This window comes from Elephantulus edwardii, unplaced genomic scaffold (assembly GCF_000299155.1).
Source record: "Elephantulus edwardii isolate Elephantulus edwardi_28Jun2011 unplaced genomic scaffold, EleEdw1.0 scaffold00165, whole genome shotgun sequence".
NCBI classification, from domain to species: Eukaryota; Metazoa; Chordata; class Mammalia; order Macroscelidea; family Macroscelididae; genus Elephantulus; species Elephantulus edwardii.
The window spans coordinates 7,714,494-7,729,278 of NW_006399915.1; the positions used below are offsets into that span (position 1 = coordinate 7,714,494).

The window sequence follows — 14,785 nt, forward strand, 5'->3', positions numbered from 1 at the left end:
AAGTTAGAGTAAGGATGGCAATGGATTTATAACTGCTCAAGCTGATAACACTAGATCATGGCATGGAGGAGGAACAGTGGAAATGTATCCACATTTACAACATTCCTCTTACCAAAACCATTTATGGAAAATAGGTACTGCATTGGAACATGTATCTCTGGATTGGAAATGATGATATTGTTAATACTTCTAGCCTTAAGCTATTTTAATCCTTTTTAAACTTTTCAACTTGATGGCAGTGAATTTCATTAGTTGATGGCACTGAGTTTTATTAGTTCTGGTGGCTTAGTGGTAAGGAGCGATGCTGCGAGCCCAAAAGCATGTGGGTCAAATGTGCCAGCTGCTATGTGAGAGAAAGATGGACAGTCTTCTCCTGTGAGAATTTCAGCCTCTGAACAAAACCAGTAGAGGATCAACTATGAGTAGGTTCTGGCTTAGCATACATAATAAAAGCTCTGCTTATAAGGAACTCGGCTATTCAGTGCACAGCTGCTAAACACAAGGTTGAGGCTGAACACAGAGTAGGATAAATGAAGTGCCATTCATTCTGCTTCTACAGAAATGTAAAGCCTTGGATGCTCTGTGGGGCATTCTGCTTTTTTATACAGAATCACTATGATTTAGAATTTAATTCACTGGGAATAGATATGAACTGTTATCTATGTGTAAAGATAGAAATCTATGCTAAATTATTTACAAGGGTTTGTTTACAGGGCCACATTATTTGCTTAGATTATTCTACGCAGTCTGCTGTAGTAATCTTGTCTCTTTTTTAAAAAATCACTTTCTCCTCAGTGATCCTTTGTACCAGTATCTGAGATAAATATCTCCTTAAAGCCCACCCCCAAGTGGCTACCGCTACCATTTCCATTGGGTTGCTGGTATGTGTCAGTTCCTACTCTTAGTGGTGGTTGCATTGCTTTCCAGTAGAGGCGTCATGCGAGTGGCCACAGCCTCCATGTTGGATGAGCCTCATTTCTAGTGGAGACAGGGCATAGACTTGTCCTAGTGGAGACGCCAGAGCCATGGGCAGTACTGTGATAGCAATTGGTCTGACTGTTACTGCTGCTGCATTTGTAGGCTCAGGCTATACAAGCAGCAGTCTGAGCATAACAGATTACAGTGAGAACTGCAACTCAACAGCACTTGTTTTTCTAGATCTCATTGTTGCAGTCCGAGGGTAAAGTATTTTTATAATTATTAATAATGAGACAGACAGCCAAGAATGAGATAGAACAGAGAGCATAAAACAGGGGGCCAGCAGTTTTCGAATGGGCTCAAGCCATGCCTCTCTGTGTATTTATTGATAATTAGGGGAAGCAAATCATAAAAAGAATTCCTTGTAAATGAAGCCAAATTTTTCTCTATTGTCAACCTAATGCTTTAGCTCAGGAAGTATTTCACACATACTAACACTCCCTTTGTAGTGGGGCCCTAACTGTCTCTTGTCTGCAGGAAACAGCTCATTTTTTTGTGATCTGCCACAAGAGAAATCCTAACTTATATATTTGCAATTCCTTCAATTCTTGAACAAGAATTCTTCTTCTCTATTGAGGTTACTATGGACTGCTAGGAAAACAAACAGATTCATCCTGGAAAGGGTTAAACCAGGCGGCTCCTTGGAAGCAAGGATTCTGAGACTCCATCTAACATACTTTGGACGTGTTCTAAGGAGGGACTGGTCCTTGGAGAGGGACATCATGCTTGGGAGGGTAAAGGGACAGCACAGGAGGGGAACGCCCTCTATGAGGTAGATTGATTCAGTGACTGGGGTAATCAGGATGGGTAAATCAGAGATAGTATGATTGGCACAGGACAGAGCAGAGTTTAGGGCTGTTGTACATAGGTTCGCTGTGAGTCACAAGCTACTTGACAGATCATGACAATAACAACAACATACAAAAACAAATAAACATAATAAACTCAAAGAAATACTTTGAAAAATCTCCACATTATCAGAAGAATTCAGGTTGAATATTCCTGGAGAGTCTGTTTTTATTGTCTTATTGCCACAGTCCTTGTCAAAACTAGTTCTGATTAATCTCCTTTTTCAGTGTGTCCTTTGCCATTCCCTATCACTCCTTCTTGTGAGAGATTTCACCCTGATTCATTAGGAGAGGGGCACCATATTTTCTTAGCTACTTCCTGCTGGAAAAGGACTTTGTAGGTCTCTAGGTGAAGATCTTCTCTCACTACTCTAAAGGGTCTCTTTGGCAATGGGAAACATGTAGACTATTGTGACGATTGATTTTGGGATTTAGATGCACTGTTTGGAATCAATTGTGCTTAGGGATACAGCTTCATATTCTTGGAGATGCATCATGGAACTCTTGACAGCCTAGTAGACACAAACTTAAGTAACAAGTTAAAAATAAAAATAAAATATATGGGCCAAAAATTAAAAGCAATAATATTTCAACTAGAGGTTCTAACAGTGGCACAAACCAAGTTACAGAGGGAAAATAGTTCTTAAAGTAAAAGGCTTATTGGCTGGCACTTTGTCTATTATAAAGGTTAGGAATCACAAGATATAGAGGCACAACTATGTCATTTATCTTTTCTTAAGTCCTGACCAAATTCCATTTACCGTTGGGTTGTTTTACAGTTAGGAAGTCCACCTACAAGGCACGGGGCGAGTAAAGAACTGCTTATGAGGTTTTCCATCATTTCCAACAACTAAGGAAAAGTGGGAAGAGAGTAGACCTGAGAAGGCGTGTAGGACCGAATAATAGGCTCATGTGTCTGGGAGAAAATGGATATACTTACCAACAATCTTAATGCTCACCTATGGCTCTTCTGTGAGGACCTGAATTGTTGAAGCGTCCCCCTTTGTTTCCAGCTGGGATCCAGGGCTTGACAGTCATCTTTTGGCCATGGGACCTGATGTGGGCAGCCCTTGGCCAAGTGTCCTTCAGATCCACACTTAAAGCAAGTGAGTGGGAGCTTCCTCTCTACTCCCTTGCCTATCTGTGGCTCTCGTCTGTGACACTTGTCTACTGACGTAGCCCAGCTTTCCACAGTGGAAGCAATTCTGACTTCCCTTATTACCTTTGGGTAGCATTGTTTATAAGTAAGACTTCCTTTTCCTGACACAGGCCCTAAACTGGCAGCAATAGCTGCCTCAATAATTTTGGCCATTCTCTGGTCTTTTCTCTTCCCTCTAGATCCCAGTTGTTAAAAGAGGGATAAATTTAAATAAATATATAAAAAATAATTTTGAACAATATAATCTTGTAAGTTTAAGGCTAGTAGTATTATCAGTATGATTGTGTGGATAATTTCCAATCCAAAGAGATACATATTCCAAAGCAGTTCCTATTTTGGTAAGAAAAATACTGTAAATGTGGGTACAGTTCCACTATTCCTCCTCCATGCCATGATATAGTGTTATTAACATGAACAGTTATAAATCCATTGCCTTCCTGACACTAACTTAAATTTTTGGGCGAGCTCTGGTGGCCTAGTGGTAGGAAACTGTACTGCAATCCCAGAGGTGCGCAGTTCAAAGCCACCAGATGCTCTGCTGAAGAAGGAGGAACAATCACCTCCTGTACCAGTCAGATCCAATTTGACGGTACACACATCTCCATGGCACCTAACAACAATAACATAATAACGAAAACAGAGAGAGAGCTACATTGGCCTAGCAGACAGACAGTTAAGCTACCAAGCCTAAGGTGGGTGATTTTAATCTGCGGCCCTCAGGCTAGATTCAGATTGTTTTTCTGTCAGACATTCTTCTAGGTGGTATAGCACTGGTCTGTGCATTGCTGTACAGAGGTAACTTGTTGTTGCTGTGATGCTGAACACTGTGACACTGATGTGCCAAATGTGGTAATGGTTATCCATGGTGGACAGTGTTTGGTGGACCTTCCCAATTAAAATAAGCCTGGAAGCAGGAGTGGCATCCACTTCCGAAATGGCTTGCTTCCAGAAACTCTGTGAACAGTGCTCAGGCCTTTCGTTCATAGGGTTGTTATTAGTCGTCTACGACTTGACAGCACCTAACAACAACAACATATGCCAGAGGTAAGCATTTTAAACTCTCAGTACCATATGTCATCTCTTAGAGATACATTATACCTTGGAAACCTATACAAATGCCATCACACCACAGCAGAGTTTGTGAATCAGCAAGGACAGCAAAATATTCTACCTATGTATTTCTCATACAAAATCTCAAATTCCTTGCTTATTCATGCAGATTTTATTGTAAAATAAAAAATAATTGGAATGGGGGGAAAACAAAAAAATTAATTGCTAGGAGGTGGTATGGAGTGGGTTCTATCTCTAGTTATTTCCCTTTTGTCTTCTTACACTGTACAACATTGGCATAGCTAGGATTTTATATGGATTGCTAGACTTTTAATAAATGGTTGTTTATTGCCTGGGTAGAAAACATTTCGACCCATGAAATATGTCAATAAACATGTTTTAAGAAACTTTTTCTATGTACCTTACCAGGGACACACAAAAAAAATGAATTTTTTCAAAGTTGGAAAATACTTTACAGTGGTGGATATGCCGGGTTACGGCTACAGAGCACCTGAAGATTTTGTTGACATGGTAGAGACCTATCTGAAAGAACGGAGGAAGTAAGTTCAACATTTTCTTACAGTGATTGTCTTTTTAACCTTAAAGCCCTTTTTATCAACAGAATATTCTGTACATGATTAACGCTTTAGTTTTGTCAAATGAGAAATGAGTTTTGTCCTAAGTATTTGCTGCTTACTTGCATTTTGCCTGTTGGTGTTAGGTGCTGTTGAGTATGACTCATAGCGACCCTATGAACAAAATATCTGAACCCCCTTTTATCCTGCACCATCCTTATACATCCTGACACACAAGAGCCCATTGCAGCTGTCACCATTTCAGTCCACCTGGTCAAGAATCTTCCTCTCCTTCACCAACCCTCCACCCTTCAGGCATCGTGCCTTTTCCAGGGAATAGCCCTTCCCAGCCCAAAGTATGTGAGGTGAAGCCTTATCATTCTTACCTCCAAAAAGTGTTCTGGTTGCACCCACTCCAAGCCTGTACTCAAGCTTAATCTTAAATGTTTTCCTAAATTGAGACTGTCAAGATATTAAGGACCTGAACAGAAGGTTTGAAAGGGCAGTGTGGGAAGACAAAGTAAAGTATTACCATGAAATGTGCAAAGAGCTGGAGTCAGAAAATCAAAGGGGCCAGACTCGGCATGATATTTCTTAAGCTGAAGTAAAGGAACTGAAGAACAAATTCAAGCTTCAAGTTGCAATACTTAAGGATGCCTTGGGAAGAATATTAAATGATCCAGGAAGCATTAAAAGAAGGTGGAAAGAGTATACAGAGTCATTGTACCAAAAGGAATTGGTGGACACACAAGAATTTCATGGAACAAGAGCAAGAGTCTGTGGTGATGAAGAAGTTCAAGCTTGAAAGTTTCAACCTGAAAGAATTGGCAAAAAACAAGGCGGTAGGAATTGATGGCATACCAATCAACAAACATGCTGCCCTGGATGTGCTCACCAAGTTGTGCCAAGAAATCTGGAGGACAGCCACCTGGCCAACTGACTGGAAGAGATCTATATTTGTTCACATTCAAAAAAAGGTGATACAACAGATGGAAATTATCAAACAATATTATTAATATCACATGCAAGCTAGATTCTTTTTAAGATTATCCAAAACGACTGGAGCCAAAACTGCCTGAAGTGCAGGCTGGGTTTAGAAGAGGCCCAGTACTAAGGATATTACAGATAATGTTAGATGAATCTTGGCTGAAAGCAGGAAATACCAGAGGAATGTCTGTCTGTGTTTCATTGACTATGCAAAGACGTTTGACTGTGAGGATTACAACACACTGTAGCTGACTCTCAGAAGAATGGGAATCCCAGAGCATTTGATTGTGCTTATGCAAAACCTAAATTTGGACCAGAAAGCAGTCATCGGAACAGAGCAAGGAAACACTGCATAGAGGCTGGGCTCTATAAAAAGGATTGGAGATAGACTCATCAACAATCTGCATGATGCAGATGATACAACCTTGCTTGCTGAAACTGAAGAGAACCTGAAGTGCTTGCTGCAGAAGGTCAGGGACTGCAGCCTTCAATATGGATTGAAGCTCAACATCAAGAAAACAAAGATTCTCACCACTGGGATGCTTAGCAGCATCATGATAGATGGTGAAGAGATTGAGATTGTTAACTGCTTCAGTTTGCTTGGCTCTACAATCAACACTCTTGGTGCCAACAGCCAGGAAGTTAAAAGACAAATTGCATTGGGAGAGTTTGCTGTCAGAGGCCTCTCCAAGGTACTGAAGAGCAATGATGTCAGTCTGGAGACTTAAGATGCATCTGATCCAGGCCATGGTCTTTGCAATTTCTTGCTGTGCATCAGAAAGGTAGACAATGACTAGGGATGATAGAAGGAGAACGGATGCCTTTATCTGTGGTGCTGGAGGAGTATTGAGTATGCCATGGACTGCCACGAAAACAAACAGATTCATCCAAGAGAGGGTGAAACCAGGTTGCTCCTTGGAGGCAAGGATTCTGAAGCTTCGTCTGACAAACTTTGGACAGGTTACAAGAAAGGACCAGTCCTTGGAGAGGGATTGTCAAGCTTGGGAGAGTGGAGAGACAGCACAGGAGAGGAAGACCCTCAATGAGATGGATTGACTCAGTGACTGGGGTAATGGGGGGATAGATATGTCAGAGACAGTAAGATTGGCAAAGGATAGAGCAGAGTTTAGGACTATTGTACATAGGGTCACTATTAGTCACAGGCAACCTGACAGCACATAACAACAAAAACAAAATGTGCAAACTCTTAGCTGGCTAATTTTGTAAATGAAAATACTGGCTGATGGTTTCAGATTGAAATAAACCATTCTGGTTATTCTTCAAATATTTTTTATTCACATCATCTGTAAATCTTAGCTATTTTTTTCCCCAAAGGTAGTTAGGTAACAGTTTTGTGTTTAAAAAATTAAACACTATATATTAAGAAGAAAAAATTTAAGCTTGAAGTATAAAGAATTGTTTACACATGTTTTGCTTGCAGGATAATAATGAATTTTCATAGAAACTGAGATGAAATATTTGTATAAGAAAATGCAAACTAAAGACACTAAGTTAAACATCTCTATCATAATTGATTCAGTATCTCTTTGTCCTCTTGAACTTTGAGTTCTTGGAGAAAGGACTCATTCAGTTATATCTAGTACCAGGCAGAGTGGTTAATATGAGCTTATTGAATTAAATGAATGTTTACTAAGTGTTTTTCAAAATAGACAACTTTAAGACATATTAGACGGTAGTGTGAACTTCCTGGTGAACTTATAATTCCTTTTGCCTTAAGAAATGTATAATTTTGTTTAGAGAATCAGAAATAAAGTTTTTCTCTGGTAGGGAGCTCTGCTGGTCTAATCTGCCGTGAGCTGCACTGCTTAACCCAACAACTGTGCTTCTCCTTTGCTTTGAATCTAGCAGCTTTTCAGGAGAAAGATGGGCAGTCTCCTTCCGTGAGAGTCCAGCCTCAGAAACACAATGGAGCGTCAGCTATGAGTTGGTTCTGATTGGACAGCAGTGAGCGGTGGTTGCTGCTGTTTTTAGTAGGGCTTGGAAGAAGAGAATCAAGAATACTTATATTTTTTATTGTGATTAATCTTTATATCTGCATTCTTACAGCTTGGTGAGAACATTTTTGTTAGTGGATAGTGTTGTTGGAATTCAAAAAGCAGACAATACTGCCATAGAAATGTGTGAAGAATTTTCATTACCTTATGTGGTAAGTGTTGTTAGTTTTTTTTTAATCATAGATGTAGTTTGAAATACCAGTTCGTGTGTGTGTGTGTGTGTGTGTGTGTGTGTGTGTGTGTGTGTGTGTATGTGTGTGTGTTTCTGTCATTAGTATTTTTTATAATTGAAAAATGCAATTATTAGAAAATTCCATTTTCTAGAAATTCTTTTATTTCCTAGAAAAATCAAATCAATTAGGGATTTACCTTTATATTGATTTTGAAATCTTCTGTGCCTTGACCCTCCTCCAGTATGTAGTGTCTTAAGAAAAGTATAGGTCTGAGCTTAATTGGAACATAATTACTATAGTAGGTACAACTTACAAATCTGATTTTCATTTTCCCCATTAAATCATTATATATAAAGTTGAGTCATTTAGTAGAGTAAATAAAAATAACCACAAATTGACAGTTTTGTATGGTTCATTTGTAGTTACACTTAGGGAGCTCTGGTGGTTTAGTGGAAGGAATTCTACTCACCGTCAACTCAAAGGGGCACAATTCTGTTCCACCAGCTGCTCCGTGGGAGGAATCAACTCCAATGCAATTTATGCCTCTGAAAATCTGCTAGAAGGTCAGCTTTGACTCATTTCTAACTTAATGGTCCACATCAACAGTAACAATTATACTTACATGTGTATCTTAGACCACAAGATAGATTGTGATCCTGTGAAACATTTAGATTGTAGCAATTGCAGTTGTGGTCTTGAATCTTCTTTGTCTTATATCCAGGATATTATGATACTTTGTGCTAAAGCATAGTAAGTACTTTACCTGCTTCAAACATTAGCTCATCATTTTCATAGACTCCCTTTTACCTTAGATGCTTTTACCTTAGATGAGGAAACTGGCACAGAGAGAGTAAAATTACACAAGTTAGAATGGTAACTGAAAAACTGTAGTTAAAACCAAGATATACTTTTATTCCTAATGTGTTAAAAATTGCTTTCTATAGATAGTATTAACAAAAATTGACAAGTCTTCCAAGGGCTACCTTTTGAAACAAGTACTTCAGATTCAGAAGTTTGTTGACACTCAAACTCAGGGATGCTTTCCTCAGTTGTTTCCTGTAAGGTAAGACTTTTAACTGTTTTTATAACTATTTTCTTCCAGCTTCTAATATGAAATCATTCTTTCTTACATTAAGAAGTCTTTTAAAATTAGAATAGTTTAAAAGACTGTACATGTAGCCAATAGTGCTTGGTATATTCCATAGCACTTTTAATTCTTTTATTCCTCTCTGTTTTCTGCTTCTTTCTGGATTTCCTTACTTTATTTAATTTTTCCAATAGCCTAGTCCACAGCAGGAGTGAAAACATTTTGCCTTATAAAACCAGCTACACAATATCCATGGTAAAAATATTATTAGAGCTTGCTTTTAAAGTACCACATACAAAGAATTAAGTATTTCACAAAAGTTGCAGTAAGCATTAGTACTTGAGCTGGTAACTTCTGAGATATTATATTCTGATGATAAAGCAAGGGCTTGTTGGATAAAAGAAGTAACTTGTATGGCAGAGGTATAGTGGTTTTCTGCCATTTCTTTGTTGAAAGGTACTGTGCTAATTGATTTGAGAAAAGGATGACTATACTGTCTCCTGGAAGTTGTTTTAGATTTTGTCAAGACTTAACTTGTTTGGAATTAACATCATGCATATCAAAATCAAATCCTCTTCCTTCATTCCTGTAGAATATTCCTTCTTCTCCCTTGATTTAAATTTTAAAATTCATCATGTAAATCTGTCAGTATTCATACACATAAGTGATTGAAAATCTTGGGAACAGGAGTATAATCTTGATTCTGCTTAAAGCCCAGAGCATTGTAATATAAAAACTGGTTTGCTTTTGTTTTGTTTTAAACAGTAACACAGTGGAAGTAATGGGTCGGCTAAAAAGCTAATACAGGATTGGTCATTATGACTTAATAGCAACATTTATTGAAAGAACTTGGATAGGTTAGTTCACGTTGAGTGTGAATTAATAATATGACTGAGGAAACAGTCAGTGTTCTAGGAAGTGATCAAGCAACAGTGCCAGCTTCTGTGGCCAGGTGCCACCAGACCTGTCAGACCAGATTGTGGCTAGGCATTTAGAATCATTAGACTTACCTGAAAACAGTCTCAGGTGAGGTTACAAAGAAATGAATTACAAAAGTTCTTTAATCCTGACAGTACACATCCCGGTTATAAGTTACAGAAGTAAAGTATGTTTCAGAGAGGCATTTTCTGAAATAGAATGATCATAAACCTTAGTGTTTCTTTCCTTACCAGAGGTCAGAGGGTGAGTCAGTGTCAGGATCAGGCCTGCTACCCAGATTGTCAGATTTCTGGTGCTTTTTAGAGATAATGCCAGCATTCTCTGCTGGAATCATTGCTGCTACTGTATTCCACATGGCTGATTACCACACAGCACGAGGTCACACAGCATTCAAAATCTGGAAGCCTGCCAGCTTTCAAGAACTTAAACATTCACTGTCCCATAGTAACCATATACAGTAGAATGTTGTCAGGCTGTTCCCTAGTCCATCACCTGCAAGAGAGTCTGACTTTTTCACAAACTGTTATAAAAGTCCGGTGTTCTTTCCTCTTTTTTCTGTGCACTCTTGGTAGAGGGAGAATGGAAGCTTTCTTTATGCCTTTTGGCAGTAAGTAAGTGTTAACCATCATATTCTTGTTGTTATGTGCCGTTGGGTCGCCTGCAACCCATACCAGCCCTATGTACAGCAGCTCTTAAGCCCTGTCCTGAGCTAGTCTTACTAATTCCAACACACCAACCCCCCATTGCCCAGATCACTGTATCAATTCATTTCATCTGGGGTCTTCCTCCCCTGCGCTGTCCCTCCATCATTCTACAAGGCCCAGTTTCTCCTAGACACATGCCCAAAGTATGTGAGATGAAGCTTCAAAAATCTTAGTCTCCAAGGAGAAACTTGGTTTCACCCTCTCCAAGATAGACCTATTTGTTTTCTTGGCAGTCTGTGGTATGCTCAAGGCTCTTCTCCAACACCACAATTCAAAGGCATCAATTCTTCTGTCATCCTTAATCATTGTCCAGCTCTCTAATGCAATACCAAGTAATTGCAAAAACCATGGCCTGGATTAGGCACATTTTAGTCTTTAGACTGACATCATTGCTTTTCAGTACTCGGGAGAGGTCCCTGACAGCAGATTTTCATAGTGCACTTTGTCTTTTGCTTTCTTGATTATTGGTGTTAAAAGAGTGTTGATTGTGGAGCCAAGCAAGCTGTAAATGCTAGCATCATCAGTCTCATCTCCATCTATCTCCATCTATCATGCTGGTGCCAATTGGCCTAGTGGTGAGAATCTTTGTCTTCTTGATGTTGAGCGTCAGTCTATATTGAAGACTACAGTCCTTGACCTTCTGCAGCAAGCACTTCAGGTCTTCCGTTTCAGCAAATAGTGTTGTGTCATCTGCATAATGTACGTTGTTGATGAGTCTTTCTCTAACCTTGGTGCCACATTCCTCCTCATAAAGCCCTGCTTCCCACATGATCTGTTCTGCATACAGATTGAAAAGATAAGGAGACAGGATGCATTCCTGATGCACTCCTTTCTTGATTTTGAACCATGTAATGCTTCCCTGCTCTGTTCTGAGAACTGCTTCCTGGTCCAAGTATAGGTTTCACATAAGCACAATCAAATGTTCTGGGATTCCCATAATCCTCAAGGTTAGCTACATTTGGCTGTGATCATCCACACAGTCAAATGTCTTTGCATAGTCAGTGAAACACAGTTAGACATTCCTCTGGCACTCTTTGCTTTCTACCAAGATCTATCTGATATCGGCAAATGTCTCTAGTGCCACAACCTCTTCTAAACCCTGCTTGTATTTCTGGTAGTTCTTTGTCATTGTACTGTTCCAGTTGTTTTCTGGATAATCTTCAGCAGGATTTTGCTAGCCTGTGATATTACTGATACTGTTCGGTAATTTCCACACTCTGTCTGGTCACCATTACTTGGAATGGTAATAAACATGGATCTCTTCCAGTCAGTTGGCCAAGTAATTGTCCCCCAGAGTTCCTGGCACCACTTGGTAAGCACATTCAGGGCAGTATCTGTTTGTTGAAATATATCAGTTGGTATTCCATCAATTACTGGGGCTTTATTTTTTGCCGAGAATCAAGATCAAATTTTCATTCCTGTGGATATGATTTAACCTTCTTTAGCTTTAATTTGAAGTTGCATATGAGTAGTTGATGGTCTGTTCCACAATCAGCACCTGGCCTAGTTTTCACTGCTGATATTGAACTTCTCCAGTGATTCCTTCCACAGATATAATTGATCTGATTCCCGTGCATACTGTCAGGTGAAATTCATGTGTATAACCTGCATATATGTTGCTTTTAAAAGTATTTGCTATGAATAAATCATTGATTGTGAAGAATTCTATCATTCTATTCCCAGCCTCATTTCTGTCACCAAGTCCATATTTTCTGACTACTGTTCTTTCTTCCGGGTTCCCAACTTTTGCATTCCAGTCACCCATTATTATTAATGCATCTCGGTTACACATTTGATCCATTTCTGACTGCAACAGTTTGTAAGGCTCTATAAGGTTTAAGGCAAGGATCAGACTATTAACATTGTTTTTTAAAAAAACCATGGGGGGGAAAGGCATAGGAAAAAAATACTTAAGTAGGCTCAGTATAATAGTTTCTGTGGTTTTCTTCGTAGTGAAGTAACAGAAGTGTGAGTTGCCAGAAATGAAGCAGATGAGCTCAAGATGCCATGTTTAGTGAGGAAACTATTCAACTTATATTTCATTATATGAATAACTTCAGTTTTAATTCAGGAATTATTATGAGCTAGTCTCAAACAAACCCTTTCAGGCTAAAAGTCTACCATGCTGCACAGTCAAGAGGGAAATAGCAAAACAACAGAAAATGTTTTACCTTACTGTAAAACCAGAGTGTGTTTATGCCAGGGAAAGCATGTGATTGCTCTTTCCGTGCTGATGCATGGAGGGACATACAGGCTAACTAGATAAAGAATAGATGGTAAGACTGATACTTTTTAAGGGGGAAAAAATTGGAAAAAGGCCAAGATTTTAAAGTGAATGAGTTTTTTGTGATCAAGATATCTTAAGAAATCAGAAAGCAAAACAGGTGGTGAAATTTTTAGAATCGATGATTTTTAGAATACTAGAGGCAGAAGGTAAAGAATGCAATGGAAGGGCATTCTGCTTTCTCAAAAGTGATGAAGATTAGTGAGCTCTGATGGCCTGGTAGCAAGGAGCTGCACTGCAATCCCTGAGGTACATGGTTTGAATCCACCAGATGCTCTGCTGGAGAAGGGGAACAATTTCCTCCTGAACCAGCCAGATTCGATTTGATGGTACACACACAAAAAATAATAAATTTTTTTTTTTTTAAATTTTGTGTGCGTGTACCGTCAAATCAGATCTGACTGGTACAGGAGGATATTGCGCCTCCTTCTCCGGCAGAGCGTCTGGTGGATTCGAACTGTGTTCCTCTGGGATTGCACTGCAGCTTCTTACCACTAGGCCACCAGAGCTCCCCTAATAAAATAAATTTTTAAAAAGACTTTTTTAAATAAAAAAAAAGTGATGAAGATTGTAGAACTTGTAAGAATTTGCAGATATGTATTTTTGAAGACCTATTATTACTTATATGATAAAGGAGAAAATTATTTTTTCTTTTCCTTTCAGTGCTGTAACCTATTCTGGAATCCATCTGCTGAGATGCTTTATAGCAAATATAACAGGAAATCTTAAGACTGATGACACCTAACATAGCTGAAGATGCAAATGTTTTATGCCAACTGAAGTTAAACACTTAGAAGAAAATTAACATTGTTTTAAATGTTATTTATTGACAACTTGCAAGACTGCTTCAGCTTTAAAATATGCTGCTTCTCAAAGAATGAATTTGTGCCTGGGAAAAGAACTTTAAATATAATTATGGTCTTCATTAGACCAGATACTATTTTTCCTATTTAACAAACTGACAAGAACATACAGAATTCTATTTTTTAAATAAAAACTAAAAGGATAACAAACCAATTACTACTATGTAGAGAAAGGTTTACTGTGTTTCTTATTGGAATTTTGTCTTTTAAAGAATGTCTGTGATCATGTATGTATTTTAAGTATTAAATATATAGGTAAATGGATACATTTTACTTTTATAATTTTTTTAATCTTTATTTGTTGTATTTTTTAAAAAATTACTCTTGAAAATGTTTTAAGTCAGTTCATGTTAGCAGTACCAATAATTTCTTGGTGGAATCATTCATCTGTATCGCTAGAACATAGAATTCAGATTCTGGTCCCGTTTCTGATACTTCTTATTTACTAGATGTCTGAAAAATTGCTTGACTTGAGCCTCATTTGTAACTGTAGCCTCACAAGTTATGAAGATTTTTTTAAAACCGTCTGCACATTTGTAAAGCAAAACCAACCAAAGAATACACAATTTACACGTACATTTGTCACCCAAAAATACCATCCTGTCATAGAGGATGTAACATGTTCTCGGATGAAAGGCAAAACACAGCTCTAAGTGACAAAACTGATTTGCAAAGGGCAAGCAAAAAAAGTTGTGTGACAGTTTAGAATTGGTTCATTAAAATTGAAGATGGAAAGACAAAGGCTTAGCTTGAATTAAAAGTTAATGAAAAAAGATTTCTATGATGCCATTGCTGACCTGTTTACAGTAGTTTTGACTTGCTGGGTATTTAAAGGTTGTAGCAAAACAGATTTTTTTTTTAAAAGGCTATTTTAAAAACCCAACTTTCAAAAGAATTTCTAATATATTTTTAGTTGTTAGACATAGTATAGAATATACGGGCCTGCTAAGTGAAGGTCATCAGTTCAAATCCACCAGCTACTCCAGGGGAAGAAGATGGACAGTCTCCATCTATAATGAGTTAGAGCCTCAGAAACCTGATCGAGGGTTGCTGTGAGTGGGACCCAGCTCCATGGCTGTGGGCTAGCGTTTTGGTTTACAGTTGATTGTTGTGTTGGTTACTG

At 38.5% G+C, this 14,785-nt stretch overlaps 1 protein-coding gene across 1 annotated transcript in view; it reads left to right on the forward strand.

Annotated features, from left to right (window-relative positions):
* The window catches only part of GTPBP8 (GTP-binding protein 8 (putative)), a 68,269-nt gene extending 54,712 nt beyond the window's left edge, over positions 1-13,557 (forward strand). The window contains exons 4-7 of the mRNA XM_006895365.1: positions 4,465-4,595; positions 7,665-7,764; positions 8,730-8,848; positions 13,463-13,557. Coding sequence (XP_006895427.1) covers positions 4,465-4,595; positions 7,665-7,764; positions 8,730-8,848; positions 13,463-13,544 — 432 coding nt within the window. The 3' untranslated portion in view covers positions 13,545-13,557. The remainder of the gene's footprint in view (positions 1-4,464; positions 4,596-7,664; positions 7,765-8,729; positions 8,849-13,462) is intronic.
* The last annotated feature ends 1,228 nt before the right edge of the window (positions 13,558-14,785 follow it).